At 50.0% G+C, this 23239-nt stretch overlaps 1 protein-coding gene across 2 annotated transcripts in view; it reads right to left on the reverse strand.

Moving 5' to 3' along the window:
* ADAMTS2 (ADAM metallopeptidase with thrombospondin type 1 motif 2) overlaps positions 1-23239 on the reverse strand; it is a 213307-nt gene that overhangs the window by 52871 nt on the left and 137197 nt on the right. For both annotated transcript variants that reach the window (XM_059416152.1, XM_059416151.1), the window contains exons 5-6: positions 19522-19605; positions 1357-1513 (exon numbers count right to left, since the gene is read on the reverse strand). In XM_059416152.1, the coding sequence (XP_059272135.1) occupies positions 1357-1513; positions 19522-19605 (241 nt within the window). The remainder of the gene's footprint in view (positions 1-1356; positions 1514-19521; positions 19606-23239) is intronic.

A 23239-nucleotide genomic window follows, 5' to 3' on the forward strand; every position in this document is an offset into this window, starting at 1 on the left:
CTTTTAATCATAAAGTCAGTATCTTTAGTTGATATGAGACTATTCGGATTTTCCTTTTTTTCTCAGATTTTATGTTTGTCAAAGAATTTATACCTTTCATCTAAATTAATAAATTTATCAGCATAATGATGTTCAAAATATCTTCTCATTATCTTATTACCTTTTTTAAAGTCAGATGTGTAATCAGATCCCTTTTATATTCCTAATCTTAGTAAATCTGTATTTTCTTCCTTTCTTTTTTAAACTAGCAGGGCTGGGGGCATTCCGGTTCTAACTGATATCTTTCAAAGAACCAAATTTTGATTTTATTGATTTTCTTTATAACCGTTTCCCATTTCAACAATCCTGCTCTTACTTTTATAATCTCCTCCCTTCCATTTTTGTTGAGTTTAGTTAGCTATTCTTTTTTGAATCTCTTGAGATAGATGTTTCTATGACTAACTCTTTAGTTGATTGACTGATTTGGTTTAGTCATTTTCGTTGATGTGGTTGACCGGTAAACTGTTAAGTTTACAAATACAATTTAATCATTATGTTAGCTATATCCACAATTTTTGATATGCCGTACTGTCACTATCATTTTGTTGAAAGATATATTCTACTTTCTACTATTCCTTCTTTGATCCACAGATTACTGATGAGCATAATATTTAATTTTCAAGCATTCATAATTTTTCAAGTTATCTTTCTTTTCCAGTGTGTGGTTTCGATCTTCTCTGTCTTTTGTTGAGATTTCCCTATGGCACTTGTAGTCTGCTTTGGTATGGTTTCGTGCTGCAGTCATCAAGAGTGTGTATCCCTCAGCTTTCTGGTGTAGTATTCTATAACTCATTAGGTCGTTTCTTCATTCAAGTCTTCTGTATCCTTACAAACATTCTTATCTGTTGTTCTATCAGTTACTAAGAATATGTTAAAATCTTCAATTATAATTGTAGGCTTTGTCAATTTCTCCTTTTAGATCTGTCAGTTTTATATAGTTTGAATTTTTAAGTGAAATCCTTTAACTTCTAAAGATGGAAAACTTACTCAAATTTGTTTTTTAAAAATGGGGGGAAGCAAACAACTCTGCCTTGGATCCCATCTGGTCTTTGGGCTGCCAGCCCCAGGTGTGAGCCATTTCACCACCTTTGACCATTGCTGTCCCCCTGAGGGATGCACTTTCCTGGGAGAAATGGTTTTCGATGAGCCAAGAGGTCACGAAAGCTTACACAGCCCTCACTGGCTAAGGCGGCCACAGCCTCTCTCTGCCCTGACACCCTTCCCAGCCTGGACCAAGGCTGCCAGGGACCCTCACAAGGGCCAGTGGCTCATGCCCAGCCTCCCTCCTTTCTGGGTCCCTGCAGAGCTGAGGCTCACCTTGCATGCCCGAAGGTCCGAAGTCTTGCCGCGTGAGGAAGATGGCATGATCATGGTACTCATCGTGACCTGTGTCCGGCTTCTGCTGGAGGTAAGCCCAACGGCAGACATTCTCCAGGCTCTGGGAGGGGTTCCCAATCTCAATGAGGCTCATGGACTGCAGGGGTGGGCAGGAAAGATGGAAGCAAAGGATTAACGTGTCGGGTAGACAGGATGGGAGCTGAGCAGGCAGTAGTGTTCACAGACCCCCCCCCCTTCTGCTGGAGCCCTGGGCCACATGGAGCTGAGTCCAGTGCCCCTCAGGATCCACCTCCCACTTGGCTCCACTCTTCTGAGTGGAGGAAAAGCTCCCCAGTCACACATGCCTGCATGAGTTTCCACATGAAACCACAGTCCACTTCTCAAGTGAGACATGGAAGCCAAGTTCTGAGGCCATCTGAGGCCTCACACAGTCCATCCCGCCTCACTTCCATGGGCATCTGTGGCTGTCTATCAGGCTCCTGTTCTGTGCGGGTCCTGGGCAGGAGGCCAGTGCAACGTGGACCTCATGTTAAAGAGCTCATAGCTCTGGCAGGGTCCCAGGCAGGGTAGACAGAACTCCCAACATGGTGTGGAAGCCCAGAGAAGGGGACAGGATGCCCTACATTGCCCCCTTGTTTAAATGTCGTACAGAAAACAGCATAAACACTGCAGAGGAGAGAAACTGCAGCAGATCTAGCAAAGGAGCCACATACAAACAGGAGCATAGTGATAATTCCTTCAGGAACAACGGACAGGAAGCCCCACATCCCACTGGTATCATGACGCATACCCAAGACCCAGGGTGGGCTGCGGGACAGGCAGCACAGCAGCCCACTCTGCACCATGGCATTGGCATTTTCTCTCTTATTCAGTCCTCACAATCACCCTGAGAGGCAGGAAAGTGAGGCTCAGAGAGGTCAAGTAACTTGCCCTTAGCCACACAGCTGGGAAACCTAAAACCCATGTCTAGATTCAAACCCTGCCCTAAACTGCCTCCCCAAACAAAACATACACCATATTGTCCCCAAAGCAAGGCTCCCCTGTGTGGCACACTTCCCTTTGCTCTCTGCTGTCTTCATGCCACGCAGCATGTCAGCTTCTCTTACTATGAATTCCCACCACCGAATAGTTCCCTCCAGGCAAAGAGCGACAGGATCCATCTGTCCATAAAGCAGAGCTATGCATTCCCTATTAGACATGTCTGCAGGTGTTTTGTTTCTTCCCTGGCATAAATACATCCATTAAGTATAGCCAGATGCTCCTTTTCACATACAGAAGGAGCAGAGAGTAGATATAGGTACTTCTGGGAATCCAGGCTGTTCTAGAAGAAGGAAGAATGATTCAAGGCTGGGGAGGACTGCTCACTGCCAGAGTTCTCTTGCATCATCCGAGTCAGTGACTTAGAAGATGGCACACCAGTTCCCAACTCCCAAACACAAAACACCTGGGAGGTAAGAGTGCTTGTTATAATGAGACCTAGTGAGTCCCAGTGAAGGAAGTCACAGACTGGAATCACAGCTGTGGTGACCAGGACCCACTGGACACAGGCACAGAGATGGACAGCCCAGAGGAAGCTGCAGTAGGGAAAGGGACATACGGGATTGCCCCAATCATGACTGGAAAGAGAGTGTGACTACCTCTGGCCAGTGAGCTGTGAGCAGAAGTGACCTGTGCCTCTGCCCACAGGAAACCCTGCAGCGATCTCTCCTCACTGGCTTGTCAACCATCAGTATTGAGATGGTGGCTGCTCTGTCACCCAGACCCCAAGTGACAGAGGCATGGAACATGTAACAGGAGCAGGAAATAAGTATCTGTTGTCATAAGGCCGTAGCGCAACCTTGCCCACACTGACTGACACAGGAGGGGCGGAGGGAGTGTGGCATCTGTGTCCCATCTAAGTCAGACGCCTGCAGGTCAGCCCGAGTCCACGCCAGGTGGTAGCTGCCTCCAGAAAACCTTATGAAGTCGCAGCTCTGAAGAAGCAATCAGGTGGGAGGATCTCCTTTCTAAGGAATGAGCTCTGGGTGGAAGAATAAGAAAAAGACTGTTGTGGGCAGATGTGAGTTGGTGCTAGAAATTGGGGCCTGTGCTTGTCCCCAGTGAGCTGAAGATTGCCAGCCTGAGTCCAGGTCTGAGGGATATCACCAGGCCGCCAATGAGAACTCGATCTAGGATGGCCACAGAGCCCCCACTGCTGTGTGACCTCCCCACTCACGAAGCCCACAAAGCAGCTGAGCAGCCTTGCTGGGCCACCTCCCACGAAGGGGCTCTGGTTCCTCCAGGGCCATGTCTGCCAGTCCATATATCAGGAGATTATTGCCCATGATGGGCTGGCTGGCCCTCAGGGTCCTTAGGGTTCCACTGTTGAGCTAATTCTAGTCTGGTTCCCTCCAAAGCCCTGGTGGGCTGCAGTTACTCGTGCCTAGACTTGTCTGACAACAGCAGCTCAGGCCCCCTTCAGTAAAACTTCCCCTCTGTTCATCTGGGTGTGACCCCAGGCTCAATGTGGGAGGGTTCAAGACCTGGCTAATCCCAGCACCACATCTTCCTGGCACCGTGCTGACTTGGAGTGAGCACATAACCAAAGTGGGCCAAAGAGATGGAAAGGTGTGAGACCATGAGACAGGAGCTGCTGGTGCCCCTGTCCCCACGGGAGGAGATCCCACTTGAGGAAAAAGCCGACACAGAGAGAGCTGGGCCTGGGCTGGAGAAGAGTCAACTCCTGGTGTCCTCACATGACCACCTGGCTCACCCAGGCCTGAGGCCACCCTGCTGTGGATCTCTTAGGTCACTGTGCACCAGGTGATTCCAAAAATGTATGGCCTGAAAACCTCTAAACATTTATCATCTATTTCTGCAGGGCAGGAATCCAAAGGCAACTTAGCTAGGTACTTTGGCTCAGGGTCTCTCCTGAGACTGCTGGCAAGCAGAGGTGGGGACTGTGGTCTCATCTGAAGGCTCCACTGGGGGAGGACCAGTTCCCCTGCTTGCTTGCTTGGCTGCTGGCAGGACTCAGCTCTTCGTGGGCTACTGGACCAAGGTTTCCAGCCACACCCCAGAACAATAACCTACCACAGCGTGCTTCCTCCAGCTTGGGCAACCTGAGAGACAGCAACACAGTGCACACACACCCAAGACAGGAACCACAGGCTACTTAGAAGGGAATCTCGGTCCCACCCACACTCAAGGGGAGGGAACTATTCCAGGGTGTGAATACCAAGAGGTGGGGTCACAGGGGCCCTCCTAGAGGCTGCCTGTCATAGAGATGCATCTCATTCATGTGTCCGGCAACCTCTCCCTTGAAAATCAGTGTGAGCTGTGTTATCATCACTTGCTGTGAGTCTTGAGCAATGTACTTTTTCCTTGGGGGAACCACGGAAACTCCAGTCAAGGGCAGTGGCTGGTCTCCAGTGTCCAGCTGGTGTGCCCCACAGCAGTGGGAGAAGAGCTCTGGCCACATCTTTGAGGAGGAGTCCAAAGTCCAGCCAGAAAGACACACCTGTTTCAGGGCCAGAGAGCAGGAAAAGGACCACACGGTCAGGGACAGAACCAAGGGCAGGAACCAGGCTGAAAGAGGCTCATAGCAGGTTGGGGGTAAGGGGAAAGAGGCCAGAGTGCTCGGGAGGTAGACTTGTAGGAAGTGCTGGCAGGGTGTAGTTCAACCAATTTTGACAATTTGGGAGTTCACCCAAATGCCAACAGAGGTGAGACAGGTGATGTAACTCAGTGAGGCAGGTGGGTTGTATGAAAAACAAAACTATCTTTTGTGTTGTCCACTGAGAAGGGCTAAGAGTACACAGAAATATTTCCTCGGCATGATAAAGAAGGTGAGGGTCGATCAGTGGTAAGCGAGGACAGTAGCAAAGCCAGGGTGAGAGCACTCAGCACCCCGCTACTGTGGGTATGCAGAAATGCGGGGACCCCGAGCTGCCAGACTGTATTTTTCAGGCCAATGTTTGAATGTGGATCTTCCAAAGTAAGCCGACCTCCTAGTAAATGTTGACCCCACTTAAAGTCAGTTACATGGACAAAACAAAACACATCCCCTGGGTCACCAGGTTGACAACCGCAGAATAAAGGTCCTCAGGCAAAAAGCCCCCACAATGTGCCCTTCTCTACTGGCCCCAACACTGGCAAGCACCTCCTTCCTCGCAGAGATTCTTATGGTTCAGCCCAGCTGCCCAGCCCCTCTGGCAGTCGGCATGTTTCTGCCACTGCGGCAGGATAATTTATTGAAATATTGATTTGCGTTTTGTTCTCGCCTTGTCTTTGCCCATTTCACGAAGGCATACTGCCGCGTGCATTCTCAGGTCCCACAGGAGCCTGGGCTGCAGGATCCAGAGCATAGGTTGTCCTGGACCCGCTTCCAGCTTTTGGGTTCTGAGGACACTCCCAGAGGGCGGGGGGAGAGGGGCAGAGAAAGAGGCTGGGAAAGGGCTGCACCAGGAGGGAGTGGTCCTAGGGAAGCAGATCTCAGAAAACTCGGGCTGTGTGCTGGGCTCTGTGAGCGAGCAGCCCAGATGGGACTCTGAGAGATGGAAGAGGAAGGTGATGTCAGCTTTTAGGCACCCAAGAGGCAGAGCTGCTTGTATGTCCTATCGCTCTGCCCATGTCCCAACTTTCTGAGGGCTCTGGCCCATCTAAGATGTGCACGAAAGAACCGAGGATGGGGATCCTCATCCTTGCTGGGTCTGGAGCATTCAGGAGGGTGTAGGTATGCGGGGGCCAGCCTGAGTCCTGACAGTGACCTGTGCCCTGCAGCAGGTACTCAGCCTCTGATTCACGGAGAAGGCAGGGGATGCGGGAGGGGGACGGTGTGGAATGGGAGTGTTGCTGGTGCCCTACCAGCAGAATCAGGATCATGGCATGGCAGGAGATGAGCAGGAAAGGTGTGTGGGCTGGCAAGCAGGGGAGGAGGAGGCCTCTGGCTTTGGTGGAGGGTGGCAAGGGGGCCAACACAGGATGCAAGAGGAGAGGACTTTGAGCCTGCAGGGGGCGTGTGAGGTCCACAGCACCTGGGGACACCATCAAGGGATTGTCTTCTCCTGATCAGCTTGCTTGCTTGGTAAGAGCTGACAGTTTGCTTTGGGGCACTCTCCCATTTATCTGGGTGCAGCCCCTGAGGGATCAGTCCAGGTGCTCTGCCCACCCCTGAGCACGGCTGGGCCCAAGACCAGAGTGAGGACAGAGGAGTAGAGGCTCAAAAGGAGTGAACAGGTTGAAGCAGGTTTTTCCTGAAGAATCCCCCCAAGAACATGTCTCCAGCACCCCAGATGTAGCTTTTCCTCTACCTCTCCTCCCACTTCCTGAGAGCTACCTGGCCTTCCCACAGGTTCCTGGAGCTTCAGAGGACTCCTGGCAGACAGAGATACCCAAGCAGAGGAGAGGGGAGACCCCAGGAGAGTGGTCTGAGCCAGCCCATGTGGCTCACTTGGATTCTGATGGTTCCTCTTGCTGCAACCCGGCCGCCATCTCTGCCATCCAGCCACATCCACACAGCCCTCCAATGGGCCCCACTCTCTGGGCCCCCACGGACCCTGCCCTGTCTTTGCCATGGACCACAGCTGGTGAGCTCTCTCCTCCCAGCGAGGAGAGGAAACATCTATTTCTCCCAACCAGATCTTCTTCCAAAGTGCCAAAGAGAGTTGCCTGTTTCAGTTAAGAAAGAGATTCTCACACTGGGCTGGCTTAGAGCCTGTGTTCCTCCCAGCCCTCAAGGCACCTGTCTCTTGGCTGCCTGCTTGCCTCTGCACAGGTTTCTCTAGGAGAACCTGTTTGTACAGCTTGCCATTCCCACCTGTGCAGGGATGCGTGAGCCCAGCAAGTGGGTGGCCGCAGCACCGGTCAAGGACCTCGCAGATGGGAGCTCCTCCCCGGGAGAAGCTGTGGGTGCACAGAGCGAACTGCAGTGGAGTGGTGGTCACCCCGTGCTCCCCGTGGAAGGGGCATTTCTGCACCCTGCGGGGGGCTGGGTTGTGGGTCCAGGTTTATAGGTGGCACCTAAGTTAAGCTGTAAAATTGCCCTAAGATACAGGTGCTATTATTATCTACAGGAGGAACCACACCAAGGCCAACTTAAGTAAACAGCCCAAGTCTCCTCCCTACACCGAGGTGGAGGTGGGTCTGGAAGCCACGTTGCAATACGGAAATGTTCTATTTCCCAGGCGGAGGAAACCAGAGGGTCAGGAAAGGAAGGGCGGGGCCCCAAGGTGGACACCAGGTGGCGCTGCTGCCACAGGAACGGTAGAGCCGGGTGACCGGCTGCTGGGATGCCAGGCTGCACCTCTGAGTGCAGGCAGGCAAAGGGGACTTTGAAGGCCAGAGACAACGTCTGCGGTCCCACCCTACATACGCCAATTAAGACCTGGTCAGAAGTTCTGCTCCAATCATTGCTCTCTGACATTTCCAGTTTGCCCTTGAATGAACTGAACGATTTATGTTCTTCCCTCCTTCTGTCAAGGACCGGTAGCCTGGAGGCCGGTCCAGCAGGCTGGAATAGAACCCAACCATGGGGTGGCTATCCTGGTGCAGCCACATATCAGGAGTCCCCACAGACCCCAAAGCTGTCTAGCAGCTCTCCAGGGCACATGCAGGTGACAGGTGGGGCTCACCTGCGCAGTATGAGAGTCCTGGGGTTAGAGACCTGCTCATCTCTCTTCCACGTGTGTTCTCAGACAAGTTACCTCACTGTGCTGAGCTCCCTATCTGCAGAATGGGTACAACCACAGGGCAGAGCCAGGAGCACAGGGGCTCTGTCAGTGACGGTCAGCACGGATAAGTGTTCCTTGTCCCTGTCGCTGTGGTGGCAATGATGATAAAGATGCAGGTTTGATGCCAGTCCCCTGGAGAGCCAGCCCACCTTTAGGGGATGCCTGCAGCTCATGTTCCAGGGGATTGGGCTTCAACCCCAAAGCCTTCTCATCGTCCCCGGACAGTGGGCCCAGAGCCCAGACGTGCAAAAGGACAGGGCCCACTGGGCTCAGGTGAGCGGAGCATGCTTCTTGACCTTGGCACTGTGGACACTGGGGGTCAGGTACTTCTGTTGTGGAGGCTGTCATGTGCACTGCAGGATGTTCAGCAGCATCCCAATCTGTACTGTTCGATTCCACTGGCATCCCATGGCAGTGATGCCAAAATCACCCTCCGTGGGGAAGCACCTGAGGGGAGCAAGGGGCAAGGAGCCTGGGGCTTGCACGCCCCAGCCAGTGGAATAAGAGCACTGCAGCCGCCTCAGAGCAAAGCAGCTCCCCACCGCGTAACATCTGCAGAACACCTGGCCCCTGGAGCCGGCAACCCCACTGTCAGGTGGGGGTGGCCATGCGCCTGCCCCGTGGATGCTCTGTGTGGGCGAAGTGAGCTCAGAGCTCACCAGGATGGGCATCTTGGACAGGCAACAGGCCAGACAGACAAGCCCCTTCTTTCTGTGCCTGGGACTCCCATACTTTTCTCTTTTCCAGAGAAAAGCCAAGCTGCCTGCATGGGATTCTCAGCATGAACCTTCCCAAGCTTAGCCATGGCAGGCCTCCGAGGGACAGGGCCCAACCCCTGCGAATCCTTGTGCTTCTCTGGAGCCTGGGATGACTGGCTCAGGAGGTAGACCGGGATAATAGGGGCCAACCACCATTAGGTTGGGGCATGGGACCCAGACTCTAGGGAGACTGGGGACTGTCCCTGAAGTGCTCCAAACCCCCTCATACCAACAGGAGAGTCAAGGTCAAGCAAGAGTGAGCAATGGCCAAGGACACATAGTAAGAAGGACAGTGGCACTAGGCCCTGGGACACAGACCCCTTGGCCCCAGCACTCTCTTCTCTCGTTTCCCACTAAGGGATCCACAGCCTGAATTTCTTTCCCTCCAATGCTGAAAAATCCCTGCAAGAACTCTGTACTTGGTCTTCACTTGGGTCTTTCACGACCAGATACCTTATGTTCTTCTCTGATTATCCCCAAGTCTCTGATTTCCCTTTGCTTTGATTTCCATCATCCTAGGAAATATTTAAAATGAGAACAGTTCAGTAGCTTTGGTGCCTTCTCAAAAAAATCAATTGAAAAGCCAGTTGCTACGCAACCCTCAAGTGTTGCTGATGGTCTGCTCCCTGGCTGATGGCATGTTGTATAAAATAAGATAATCTCCTTTCTTCTGTCTCTCTCTCTCTCTCTTTTTTTTTTTTTTTTAAGAAATGGAGAAAAATGTTGTTTTAGGAAAAACTTGAGATAACTCGGAGGCTTCTCATAAGCTGGAAGACAAACAACATGTCACTCATGTAAATGCTAACGATTTTATGCCCTTTGGAGTCTTGTGGGGTCTGGGGACAGGCTTGGGGGAGCTGGTCTATACCCATCATAATTTAGAATGAATAATGGGATCTGAATACAGGGGTCGCTTTCTGCCCCAAGTCTGTCTTAGCCCATAGCCCTGGCTGAGAACCCCCAGTTTCTGGGGGGCACTGTTCCATTCCCTCTCCTCACAGTGGTCCTGGCTACAGTCATCGTGGCTTGCCTGATGCTTAAACCTACCCAGGGATAAGGTTCTCTCTCCTTGCCAGGAACAGGAGTTCCCTGAGGAACAGCTCACCAGAACATACCTGTAGATGAGACAAACCCTATCTCCAGACCCCCAGTCTAGAAGCCTTGCCTGGTTTCTCCCTGAATGAGGAGAACCCATTCCCTCTGACACAAATGCTGGGCCTCTTGTTCCTCAGACCTCCCTACTGGGAGGTCATGGGCCCAGCTACTCCATCCAAGGCCACCCCCTGCTCAACTTCCCTCAAGACTCTGAAATGATACTCTTTCGTTGGTGCCTTTATGAGGAGCTCATGCTCCACTCCTGGAGAGCACGGGGAACCCAGATCGACCTACTCCTTCAGCTCCCATGACACCCCACAGAGACCTCTGAACAGGGTCTCACCCCTGGGTGGCTGTGCAGAACAGGGCCTGCGACCGGTGGACATACCCTGTTAACTGTCACCAACAAGATAAGTGTCGAAAGGAGAACTCTTTTAACAATCTGATGGTGTGATTTTATGTGAACGGAATTTAATAATAAAAAGTCTGGGCTGGGTCTTTTTGTAAATCTTGGTTTTGTCACATTTTGCTTTTCTAATAATTCCTTTGAAATATACTTTCCAGGAGTATCGGTCAGTGATGGACCTTTGGGGCTGGGGTGTTCTGTGTCTAGCTCAGCAACCTTGGCCCTGGATGGTCACTTTCCTGAGTTGGCCAATGGCTCCATGTCAGTGAGATGGGCCCTGTTTTCCTGTGGCCGCTGCTATGAGTCCTGTGGCCCACGACTGTGCTTACTTCAATAGACCAGAGCCAGTAGCCAGGCACGCTGCACAGTCCCTAGGTTCCTAATGCTCTGTGTCCAGGCTGAACACCCTGTTCCAGCAACACTGGACAAGAAGGTGGGGCCTCCCCTGAGTTCCCTCACATCAGGGTACCTGTGTAGCACCAGTCCCCCTGATCTTGGCCAGCTGTGTCCTCCTAACTCTATCTCCCTGCCTGTCCTGCTGTGGGGTGTCCTCCCTCAGGAAACTGAGAGCCACATTATGGAAGCTGAAGGAGGACTGAGCATCAGTCAGATCCCGTAACTTTCTGGAATCCCCCAGGATACACAATGGGCACCAGCCTCTCCCAGAGACCTCCACCATAGCCTCATGGGCCTGACCTGGGCCCAAGGGCTTTCAGGGGACAGGCAGGGTAGGGCAGGACAAGGTAAGCAGAGCATGGGGTGAGTTTGGCTTATAGGAGACTGGTCAGCCCAGCTGTATCCCCAGGGACCCAGAGAGGGCCAGGCTGAGGAGACTGTGAATGGGCAATCCCCCAGATTCTGCTACGTTCTCTATCCTGACTCCTCCAATGTCATAGGCAGAGGTCTGAGGCCTGTCTGCTGAGCCTGTGGCTGGGACACAGTGGGCCCTCTGGATTTTGCTCTTAAAAAAGTATGCATCCCACTCCAGATTCTCCCTTCTAATTCCTAAACTCCTTCCCACATGAAGTCGGGGGGCTGGGAGGGGCAATGGTCCCCCACTCTCGGTTTCCACTCTACTAGTCCTGGTCTCACTGAGTCTGCCCTACTGCCCAGGTGAGGTCCAGCCACCCCTTTTGCCAGCTGCGGCCTGCCCACCTCCCCATATGTCCCTGGGAAGAGCAGGCTGCAGCCTGACACTGGGGTCCATGCCCACTCCCCTTACTCCCCACTCTGCCTATGGAAGACTTGGCTGGGGGCGGGGGGTACACACATGGCCCTGGCAAGGAAGAACCCCTTCCCATGAGGCAGCATGTAAGGGGCAGGGCCAGATGGGCCTTGGCCATAAGGTGATTTGGCCTCACCTGCAGGTAAGGCCGCGCACCTGCAGCAGCCTGCATTCCAGCCCAGATGGCTTGCTCAGAGGTCCCCTAAGCATGCAGGTGGCAGAGTCCCTGGGCCCAACCAGGGAAGGGAAGATAGTGATCCTGAGGGCAGAAGGACACAGATCCCTCCCCACCTGTCCCCAAGCCACTGTAGAGAGGAGGTGCCAAGTGAAAGCAGGAAGTCCCTTCTATGTTCTCCTTCAAATCAGGAGTAAAATGCTGGACATGTCAGAGCTCTGAGGCATACCACTAGAGATCCTAATCGGGTGCATTCAGTTCAACGGGATTACTTGGACTCTACCAGTTTTAAATGCTCTAAAAAAAATGTAAACCATCTTTTCATAATTAAAAATGCTCTATTTTAAAAGAAACATGCTTATCATGATATATCAAGAAAATTCAGTAAAGTGCAAAGGGGAAAATAAAAATCCATGGCCAACCGCCCAGAGAGAAGTAATAGTTACATTTGATATACTCCTTCCAGTCCCTTCTGTATAGATTCTTTTTTTTTTTTTTTTAAAGATTTTATTTATTTATTTGACAGACAGAAATCACAAGTAGGCAGAGAGGCAGGCAGAGAGAGAGGAGGAAGCAGGCTGCCTGCTGAGCAGAGAGCCCGATGTGGGGCTCATGACCTGAGCTGAAGGCAGAGGCCTTAACCCACTGAGCCACCCAGGTGCCCCTCTGTATAGATTCTTGTACACAAAACTAAGACCTTCTTACTCTAAGTTATAGGCTCCTTTTTTTTTTTTTTTTTCAAAGCAAACAAAGTTAACTTTAGGCTGTAACCACTCCCCAGGGCTCTTTAGGAGGCTTTGGAAATGGGATTTCCTGGCGGCCCCATATTTTGCTGCAGAGACATATTAGCATGTATTTCATCAGGCCCCTAGGAGTGGAAAGTTCAGATTTCCTCCTGTGGTTTATACCCAGAAATAAGGCCACGGCCTTTGTCTTCTTCCTAAATGTTTGTCCACAGCTCTGGGATACAGTTATAGAAAGGAATGAATGGGGGCAGACATGAAGAACTTTTTAAGGGCAGTGGTGAGTACTGTCAAATTTCCTTCTAGAAATATGTACACATCTATACTCACATCAGAAAAGTGTATTGCTTCATCCACCCAAACCAGCATTTAAATCCCTCTTTCTAATCTTAACACATTGATGCTTTAAAAATGGTAAACGGTTTTATTTATTTCATAGCACAATTAAATATTTTCTCCCTTAATTTTTGGCCATTTGTATTTTTCTTCTGCGTACTGTGATATCCACTGCCAATTCTGTTTCTCCTATGATTTGCAGGAGCTCTTCACATACTAGGATATCTTTGCCATATTGCAAGTGTTTTTCATGCCTGGGCTTTGTCTTTTAATTGTTTCTTGACAGAAGCTTTATGTTTTCAGTATTCAATGTATCTGTCTTCCCCTTTATAGTTCCTTCTCTTATACTTATGCTTAGGGAGCCCTTGGCAACCAATGTTTGCTTCTTGATCTTTGTGGTTTAAGTCGTGGAATGTGTTATTGGCCTATATTTATCACATATTTAATTTACTATAGATGAAATGTGTATCAGTCCTATACTGATTTAGGACACTTAATAACCACTTCGCTTACATTTATCTCATGGTGTCTACGGAAGTGTGTTTTCAGAGCTAAGGAGCTCATTTGATTGATCTGCTCGTGCTTATGCAGATATGGTATGATTTTAATTTTTTTCACCTCACAAGATGTCTGGAGTAAATCTCCCTCTATTTGCTTAGCTTTCAAGGTTTTCCCAGCCAGTCTTGACTGGCTTCTTAGGCTTCCAGATGAATCTTGGAATCATTTCATCCAAGTTCCAATTATTAATTTGGGGAAAATCGATACCTCTACTGTCCCCAGTCTCCTTTCAGGGAGCCCTCATTTCTGCTTTTTTCCTTCCAGTAACAATGTGCAATTTTCTTCCAATAGGTCCTATATGGATCTTGTTAGGACCAAGCCAGGTATTTTATATTTTTGGTTACTTTTGTCAAGGGAATTTTTCTTTCCCTATTATACCTACTATTGGAGCCTTGTGGGTTCATGCAAAAATTAGTGATTTTTATAGAACTATGTTTTATTTGACCAATTCACTAAGCTTCTTTATTACCTCTAAGAGCTTCACAGCAGATCCTTCTGGGTTTTCTAGGTACACGATCATCAGCAAACAATCTTTACGGTTTTATCTGTTCTTTTCCCATGTTGGCTCCATGTCATAAAGACACTCCCAGGAAGAACCCCTGGAAATTCTAGAATTTCCAGAACCTCAGTAACAAAGTCACCTTCTTGTTGCCGACATTACTGTGACTGCCTCAGGATGGGCGGCATTTCCCAAAGCGGGTTCCTCAGAACACTGACTGAAAAACAGGTTTGAGAAACTATGTGTCTTGATGCATCTCTTGAGATTCACTGGGCATGCTTCTGTCCTAAAGCCTCTGAGAAATGCGGCTGTCAAGAATACTTGTTCTACGTTCTTTTATCTTCTTTTTAAATTGCTATTATTATTTTTTAAGATTTCACTTATTCATTTGACAGGCAGAGGCAGAAGGAGAAGCAGGCTCCCCACTAAGCAGGGAGCCCTATAGGGAGCTCTATCCCAGGATCCTGAGCCAAAGGCAGAAGCTTAACCGACTGAGTCACCCAGGCATCCATTTTATGTTCTTTTAAAAGCTTTTCCGAGACTTGAGTGTGGAAGCCCTCTATCTGCCTGTGTGAACATCTATGAACATCCGAATAATTAGCCAGGCAGAGTGCTTTTGGGGACATGTGCTTCTTTCTCCACCTTTAAATAAAATTTTGGTTGTCATGTCACCACCTGTTTGCACAGATTTCTGAATACCAGGAGATCCTCTCCCAGCTCCTGTGCAGATCACGCCCCTTGCCCCAGCAACACCTCAGTGTCAGGGGCTCCTGGGGTTCTTTCCTAGCTGCCCCCCGACTCAGCATACTTCCTTGTACCCCCCACCCCACTGGTGTCTTCGTAAGCCATGCTCAGCTCTTCTCTCGAAGCTCCAGACCCCTACACCAGCCCCTCCCTGGCTGTCTCTACTGGGATGGCAAGAGGCACCTCAAACTCAATACATCTCAACTGAACTCACTGCCTTTCTCCCCACCACCCTCTTTTCCTGTGTTCTCCATCTCAGAGCTTGGCATCATGATGCACTTGGCTGCCCAAGACCTGGGCCCAGTGTCTCTCCACCTTCATCTAACCATTCAGCACCCATGCCCTCCAGACTTGGCCTCCTACAAAGTTCTCTTTCTTTTCTTCTCTCTATTTTATTTTTTTAAAAGATTTTATTTATCCAACAGAGAGATAGCACAGGTAGGCAAAACATCAGGGAGAGGGGGAGGAAGAAGCAGGCTCCCTGCAGAGCAGGGAGCCCTATGCAGGACTTGATCCCAGGACCCTGCAATCATGACTTGAAAAGAAAGCAGATGCTTAACCGACTGAGTCACCCAGACACCCCCGAAAGTTCTCTTTTGTCTGTCTTCCTTACTCCAGCCACTGGTTATGGTCTCAGTGCAATCCACAGCTTACCTATCTTCAATGGTGCCTGCACCTTCCCCAGCCAGGCTCCCGCCCCGTATTCTGCACATAGGAGTCCAGGGTTTGTCTTGGAAATGCACACCGGGTCCTGGAACAACATCCCTGCGCTGGTTCTTCTCCCTTTTACTCCCTTCCAGTAGCTTGGCCTGACCCCATGAGGCCTGCCTGCCCTACCTTTCCCCCCAGGAGTCTCTGACCCCCTGTTATAATCATTTCCCTGTCTACACCTCTGCTCTAGAAGCAGGCCTAGAGGTCAGAGACCACCTCAGTGGCCCAGCACAGAACTTGGCACATAGAAACCCTTTGTGAAGTATGTGGTAGATGAGGAAATTTTGTCATTTGGCAAACTGATGTGATGAACTATATGAACTTCCTGATAAGTCAACAATCATCTTATTCCCAGGATAAGCCCTATTTTATCATGGTGGGAGTTTCGTTTTATGCGTTATTGGATTAAGCTCTTAAAGCCTTGGGATTTTTTTATATCTATTTTTAGAAGGAAGACAGGTCTGTACATTGTCTTGGACATGCTACCTTTGGCAGCTTTGAGTATAGGAATCACACTGGCTATAAAAGTAAATTGGGTGGATGTCAGAGTATATCTACATATGTGCTCTGAGATGATTTCTATGGTGTTCTATTATCCTTGCTTAATAATTCCTTAGAAGTGAATAAGAATGCACTGGCAAAAATAGATGATCTGACTCTCGATTTAGAGGTAATTTTCGGAAACTCTGAAAATGCTGGAGAACTTGAGCTCCCACTACGGTTATGGGACTTACCGTGGTTTATACATATTTTGGAGTCGGCTTTGAAATATTCTCATTTCCCAAGAAATCCATGACTTGCCAGCATCTCTGTCTACCTTCAAGTTCTGACTCTTCTGCAAATGGTGGACTGGGGTCATGAATATCTACTGCCCCACAGCAGTGAAGAGGAGAAGAACCACCACAAGAAGAAACAGCTTTGGGTGTGGACAGTTTAGCACAGAGCCCGACAGGGTGTAGTTAAAATAAACCAGGGTTTGTTTCCTTGGGAAATCAACACCTTTTAGGCTAAATGAGACCCGAGGTTTTGCCAGCACGAGCAAGCAATTAACTGTGCATGATTTGCAAATCTTTCTTTTGAACCAATATGGGGGCAATCAGGGGCGGAGGGGATGTAAGCTGCCACCTGGTGCTCAGATAATCAGTGCAGTCCTCTTTTTACTTCCAGGGCCAACCTGAAGTTTCCCATTTCCCTCTTCCAGCAGTAAAGGGAAAGAGTGGGGGATATAATTGCGCCCACACCTTCCCAAACCCTCCTATAACTGGAGGAGGGTGTGCATGTGGCCTCCTCCACTGATGGGAGTGGGCCCGAGTGGAGGTCTAGCAGCTGCCTAGTCTGGCAACTTCCACATATGCCACAATGGCAACTTCCTCTTCTGCCCAGGTAAGCACCCTGGTGTAGGTTCTATTATGCAGACCCTTTCTAATCTTTTAGTTTGTACTCCCCCCGCTTTTCTAGATTCATACGCCAGAGGTTTGCTTTGGCCAAAGCTCTGTTGATTGTTATGATTATTTCTGTTCTAATTTCTTCATTTCTGTCTTTCTGAAACTTATTTCCTTATTTTTGTTCTCTTTAGGTCTGTTTTTTTCCTTTGGTTTGTGGTTCTTGTTGACATTTTCGTTAACCTTACTGAGTCAATGCAATAGGTTAGTGTGTATTCATTCTCTGTTGTGCAGTCTGGGAAACACTTGCAAGTTTGCCTCTGAATACAGCTTTGGCCACACCTCATAGGTTCTGATCTCTAGTACTATTATTTTCATTAGTGTTCCAAGTAACTGCAGCTTTCATAGTCTCCCTCCAGGCTGGTCATTTTTCAAATGTTTAAAGACATTGGATTTGGGGTGCCTGGGTGGCTCAATTGGTTAAGGGTCTGCCCTCACCTCAGGTCATGATCTGAGGGTCCTGGAATCAAGCCCAGCATTTGCGGGGGGTGGGGCTTCTGCTTAGCAGGGAATCTGCTTTTCCCTCTCCCTCTGCCTCTCCCCCCTGCTCATGCTCTCTCTCACTCTCAAATAAACAAAATCTTTAAAATAAATAAATAAATAAAGACTGGCGGGGTGCCTGTGTGGCTCAGTAGGTTAAAGCCTCTGCCTTCGGCTCGGGTCATGATCCCAGGGTCCTGGGATCAAGCCCCACACTGGGCTCTCTGCTCAGCGGAGGGCCTGCTTCCTCCTCTCTCTCTCTGCCTACTTGTGATCTCTGTCTGTCAAATAAATAAATAAAATCTTAAAAAAAAAAAGAGAGAAAGACTGGATTTTTTCCCCAGTTAATATATCCTTTCCCTCCACCCTATTTTTAGGGTGCTGAGTTAGAGAATACAGCCCAAACAGTTTTAACTGTATAAAACTCACTGAAATTTCCTTTACAACCTAAAACACTTTTGTAATTTTCAAGTGTTCTATGATTCCTCAAAAAGAAGGCACATACTTCGATAGGGCCAAGAAAAAAATGATAAAACTGCTAATTTAACTTCATACATTATTATTATTTGAAACTTCTATGCCTTTCAAAAAGTAATCTGTTAAAGGTTTTAAAAAGAGTATAAAAGATTCCTGCAGTTAGGTTTTCATCAATTTCTCCCTAGTCCTCACAGTCTGCTTTGATATATTTTATGTTCTCTGTGGGGAGCACATGGACCATGACTGGTACCCTCACTGTGACCGCTTCTACTCTGGAATGATAGGCTTTCTGGGTAAAGACAGTGGGCTCAAGGTCCACTATTCCTGGAATTCATCCAGCTGTATGGGCCCTTCATTGTCACTTTTTTTATGCCATGGGCCTTGTAAGTTGTGTGCAGTTGGATTTTATTTTTGGAGACTGAGACCCTCTGTCTTTGAGTAGAGGAGTTTAACCCTGCACCTAATTACCATCTCTGATGACTGATTTTGTACATATTGAGTGAAGTCAGACCATGGATTCTGGAATTTGGCTGTGAGCGTGAGAAGCCCAACTCCCAAGGAGCCAAATGACACTCCACTCACCCAGAATACCAGCAAGCCACTTTAAGCCTCAGTGTTCTTATCTGTGAAATGAGGATCATCCTAGCTCTAGCTCCCCATCTGCCCTTGGACTCAGTGAGTTAACATGGGTAAGGTCCTTCTGAGCTGCCCAGCACGGAGCTCCTTCCTTCCTCCCAACTCTCCTTTCTTTGTACCCCCTTACCTTTCCATGTCAGGTCACTATCTCTAGGGTCTTTCTCCCCCTGCTGCACAGACCCCACATGCTGCTAGGAAAGACGGCTCCAAGTTTGACATCAAGTGGGGTTAGGAAGGGCAAGAGAGTCTAGTTACGGCAGACGCTATGCAGAGGAGGACAGAGAAGCTAGGAAGGGGAGAAGGACACGGGGAGAAGAGGTGGGCGGGAAGTGAGGGGTCAAGTATCCTCATGTTTCTGATGCTTTGAAGTCTGGGGCCATGCTGACCCTGGAGGGACTGACCCTCCTGGGGTCAGCAAATTCCTACAGATACTAAGCAACTGACTCTGGAGAACACTTTCCAAATGAAAACCAACGAATTCAGAGTCTACACCCCCACTCACCTCCCTCAAGGGACTCTCATACTCCCATCACCCCTAGAGATGTACTATAGTTGTTACATAGTTGTTACATACCTACTTAGTCGGCTAAACTATGGCACAGAGCCCACTGGAATTATTCATACCGGCCAGTCCTATGCCCACTCACCCTGTCATCCTGCCCATATAGTCCTGTGTGGGTGACCATCTTTTCCATGGCAGTCATCTCTTGATAGGTTGGCCTCCCCACAGCCGAATAATAACAAAAGCTACATTTTAAAACAAGGAATTGAAAGGGGTCAGGAATATGGGGGCGGCACACATGTTTCTTGTTTCTTTCAGGAGCACAAGGCAGCTGGGGACAGGCCCCGGGGTTTGGGCCTCCAGAGGAGGCCCATGCCTCACTGGAGGGCCCCCTCATCCCACACTGAACAGGGGCTCTGCAGTATCAGGAAAACACCAGGGAAGGTGGCTCAGAGGGTTAAAGCTCTGCCTTCGGCTCAGGTCATGATCCCAGGGTCCAGGGATGGAGCCCCACATCGGGGCTGTCTGCTCCGCAGGGAGCCTGCTTCCTCTTCTCTCTTTCTCTGCCTACTTGTGATCTCTGTCTGTCAAATAAATAAATAAAATCTTTGGAAAAAAAAAAAGGAAGACACCAGGGGCTCACTTACCTTCCCATAGCTCAGCAGGATTATCCGCACCAGGACAACATTGATGTGGGCCCCCAAGGACTCATCATGATAGATTTCGTTGACCTGAAAGACAAAGGAGGGGTGTCAGCAGGAACCACAGGCCCAAGGAGCACCTGCCACTAACAGGGGAGGGCCCAGGGGAGGCCCTGCCGACTCATCCACACTGTGCCGTGCCCTCTATGAAACAGGCTTAACAGTCCCTGTCTTACAAAGCTTTGTGAGCACTGAATTTCCCCATGTGTGCAAAGGAATGGTGCTGGTAAAAACAGTAAGACACCATACTTGTCACCACGCTAAATCATAGCCATCCATGAAGTCACGGGAAGAGGCCAGGGTGCATACCCTTACACACAGACACCCTTGCCCAGCTTTGAGGGTCAAACTTGATTTTTTTGGTCTACAATGAGACAACAACCCTAAAACCCAGTTTTTCTTAAGAAAAAGGGTTTCTCTGTCAAATTTTTTAAAAAATCTTTTTAAAAAGTGGGGGGCACCCAAGTAGCTCAGTCAGTTAAGCATCTGCCTTCAGCTCAGGTTATGATCTCAGGGTCCTGGACCAAGAGTCCGGTATGTGACTCCCTGCTCAGCAGGGAGCCTGCTTCTCCTCTCCCTCTGCTGCTGCTCTTGCTCGTGCTCTCTCTCAAATAAATAAAATCTTCTAAAAAGAGAGAAAGGGTTTTTTTAATCTCCCAAGTATTGCTTTATCTCTCACAGGCAAGCCCAGACAGTTTGGCTTATGGCCTTTGACCAAAAGTCATGGTGTAGAAGCAAAAAAGGCAGTGACACTGGGAGGTCCTGCTGCAGCTAGAGGGGACAGAAGGGAGGAGAGAGCAGAGAAAGGCTGGGCGGAATGACTATGTTTCACTGTACTCCTTCCAGCCCTGACCCCCAGCCATAGCACTGATATTTGGGAAGAAGCCAAAAGTAGAGAGAGCTTGGTTCTGCTGTCTGGGACCTGGGAGGGGCCGGGTTCATATCTAGAAAGGATGTTTGGAGGGCCCAAATGGAAAGCAACTCCCAGATACATTTAGGGGATCTAGGGATAGTGGACAGGATAGTTGGGGGCTGGCTCATAGGTTGGCCTGGGGCTGGGGTGGGGGGAGCTGGCCTGGAGGAGAGGAGGGCAGATGTTGCTTGGCTACAGAAAAGAAAATACACCTGGACCGACCCCAACTGCAGGCCCTCAGCCTGGAGGGTCACGGCCCAGGACCAAGCATGCTGGGACAGACGTGTGCAGATGCAGGGTGGCAACCCCAGGGTAGGAGGGGCAGGGGATGAACAGCCCTGCCATGGACTGAATCGTGTCCTCCCCGCCCCAACTCATCACTCCCAGTGCAATTCAGAGGTGGGGCATTCGAGAGGCAGATAGGGTTACATGATGTCAAGAAGGTGGAAGTCCCCATGATGAGATTAGTGCCCCTAGAGGAAGAGACACCAGAGAGCTCCCTTGTGCACTCTCTCACTACCATGTGAGGACACAGCAAGGAGGAGGATGTCTGCAAGCCAGAAAGAGAGCCCTCACTAGGAACCAAACTGGCTGACACCTTGATCACGGACTTCCAGGCTCTAGAACTGGGAGACATTAATTTGTGCTGCTTAAGTGACTCAGCCTGTGGTATTTTGTTAGAGCAGCCTGAGTTCTAAAACAAGCCTGGAGTCAGGGCTTACCCTCTGACCTAACTACTCCCCCTAAAGACCTCTGAATGGGAAAAGCCTGAGCCACCTCTCATGGGCTGGGTCATTTTCCCTTCTATCCTGGAGCAAGGGTGGCATCAAATATAAGAACAAAAGAAAGCTGCCTTTTCCCCCACGTTTGAGCTGTGGTGCGATGTCCACCCTGCCAGCAATAAGCCCCTTACAGGGGCTTCTCCAACTGAGCCACCCTGGTCTTTCACAGAGCCCACCACCCCCTGGGGGCCAGAATCGCCTGGCCTGGCCTCTCCTTCTCTACAGACTTTGCAGGTACCCAGCAGACCCAGGAGAAAGCTATTGGCCCCACAGCATGTCCAGCAACTATGCTAGCATTTGGGATTTGGCAGTGAACCAGCCCAGAGCTGGCCCTCTGTCAGGAGGTAGAGACTTCAGAAGTCACAAAAACTGCTTCAAGATCATGACAATGCTGAAGAGGACCCTGGGAAGGGAACCCAGATGGTACATCCATGGTGAATTGATTGGTGAGGATTGGTGAGCCCCCAAAGGATGTGGCATTTCATCTCAGAGATAAGAAATGAGAAGGAGTTAGCTCAGCAAAGCCAGAAGAAAGTAGCATGTGCAAACATCCTGGGGTCAGAGGCAGTGGCGTGTGTTCCAAGGACTGAGGAGGGGGAGAGGGCCCCTGAGGCCAGACCACATAGCTATTCAGTAGTAATAAGAAGGATTCCAGTTCTAATCAAAGAGCAGTGGAGGATATGGAGTCATGATAGAAGGATAATGACACTGCATTTTACAAAGATGACTCGGGCTCCTTTATGGAAAGCAGAGCCTACTACAGCAGCCAAAGTGTCAAGGGTGGGGCTAAGATTTGGGGGTGAGTGGAGATAAGGAACAGATGTGAGCAGTGATAGGAACTGGAATGGGGGGGGGCACTTCCTACACAGCTCTGGGACACTCTAGGCTGGCTCAGCCCCATCCCCTTGTTGGTAGAGGGAAGCAGTACAACTTTGCTCTGTATAGGGTAGGGGAAAGAAAAATGTCTCGGGGTCATCTCTCAGAGCCTCTCCAGAAAAGAGGGGCTCAAGGCTCTCTTAATACCCTGACCATGCCTCTCCAGGGCCCACGCTCTAACGGCACTTCTCAGAGCTGGTCTGGGGTGTACCCTGAGGGAACCTACCCCCATGCAGGCCCGGTGAGGCTCTAAGCTCACAGTGTGACAAGCTTTAGGAAGACAGGTAACCTGCCTTGATATTTGGAAGGGATTTAGGACTGAGTTCAGAGAATTAGCTCATTTTATGCTACCAACAGCCCATGGAGGTCAGAATGACTGACCACCTGAGCAATGGAGAAGCTGAGGCTCTGAGTGAGGGGGTGCTTGTTGGTCCCCTCAGGGAGGAAGAAGATGCAGGACTGGTCCGCTTCCCACTTGTGGCCCAGACCTTGCCCACCAGGGCCTGGGATCCTCCTGTTCCCTGAACCCTGCTACTGTGCCCATAGTCGCTTTCATCTCAAGTAAGGGGTCCTTGGATACTGAGCAGCTCTGACCCTGACTCCTGATTTGGGACCGGGGATGGCCAGAACCCCAGGAACCCCACCACTCAGTGCTAAGCTCTATAAGGCAGAGGCCGTCTAGGATGTCAGGCCACTGAGCGGAGGCCAGGCAGGGAGGCCCTGCCTTTGGAGTTGCCCGTCAGCTGCCAGCTCGCATGTGCTGGGCTGGGCTGCTGAGGAGCATGCCCAGCTGAGGGCCAGCAAGGAGGCCAGGCTGTGGGTCAGGCTGGCAGTCAGGCCGACTCCGGAGACTCCCCAAGCCCTACCTCCCTGGTCACTTCAAACTGTGGTGGGCCTTTTGTGGCTCTGTCCCCAAGGAAGCTTCTGTCCTTTCCAGAGGGGCCATGGCTCCCCACAGCCTACTTCTCTCAGGGCATCGGTGGGCTGTGCTTTGGCCTCCCTCTGTGACGCCTTTCTGTGAACGCAGGGCAGTGCTGAGAATAGGGGCCCCCGCTGTCCTTTGCCTCTGCCGGCCTTTGGAGGGGGCCGTGCC

Source organism: Mustela nigripes, chromosome 12, assembly GCF_022355385.1.
Source record: "Mustela nigripes isolate SB6536 chromosome 12, MUSNIG.SB6536, whole genome shotgun sequence".
In the NCBI taxonomy this organism is placed as follows: Eukaryota; Metazoa; Chordata; class Mammalia; order Carnivora; family Mustelidae; genus Mustela; species Mustela nigripes.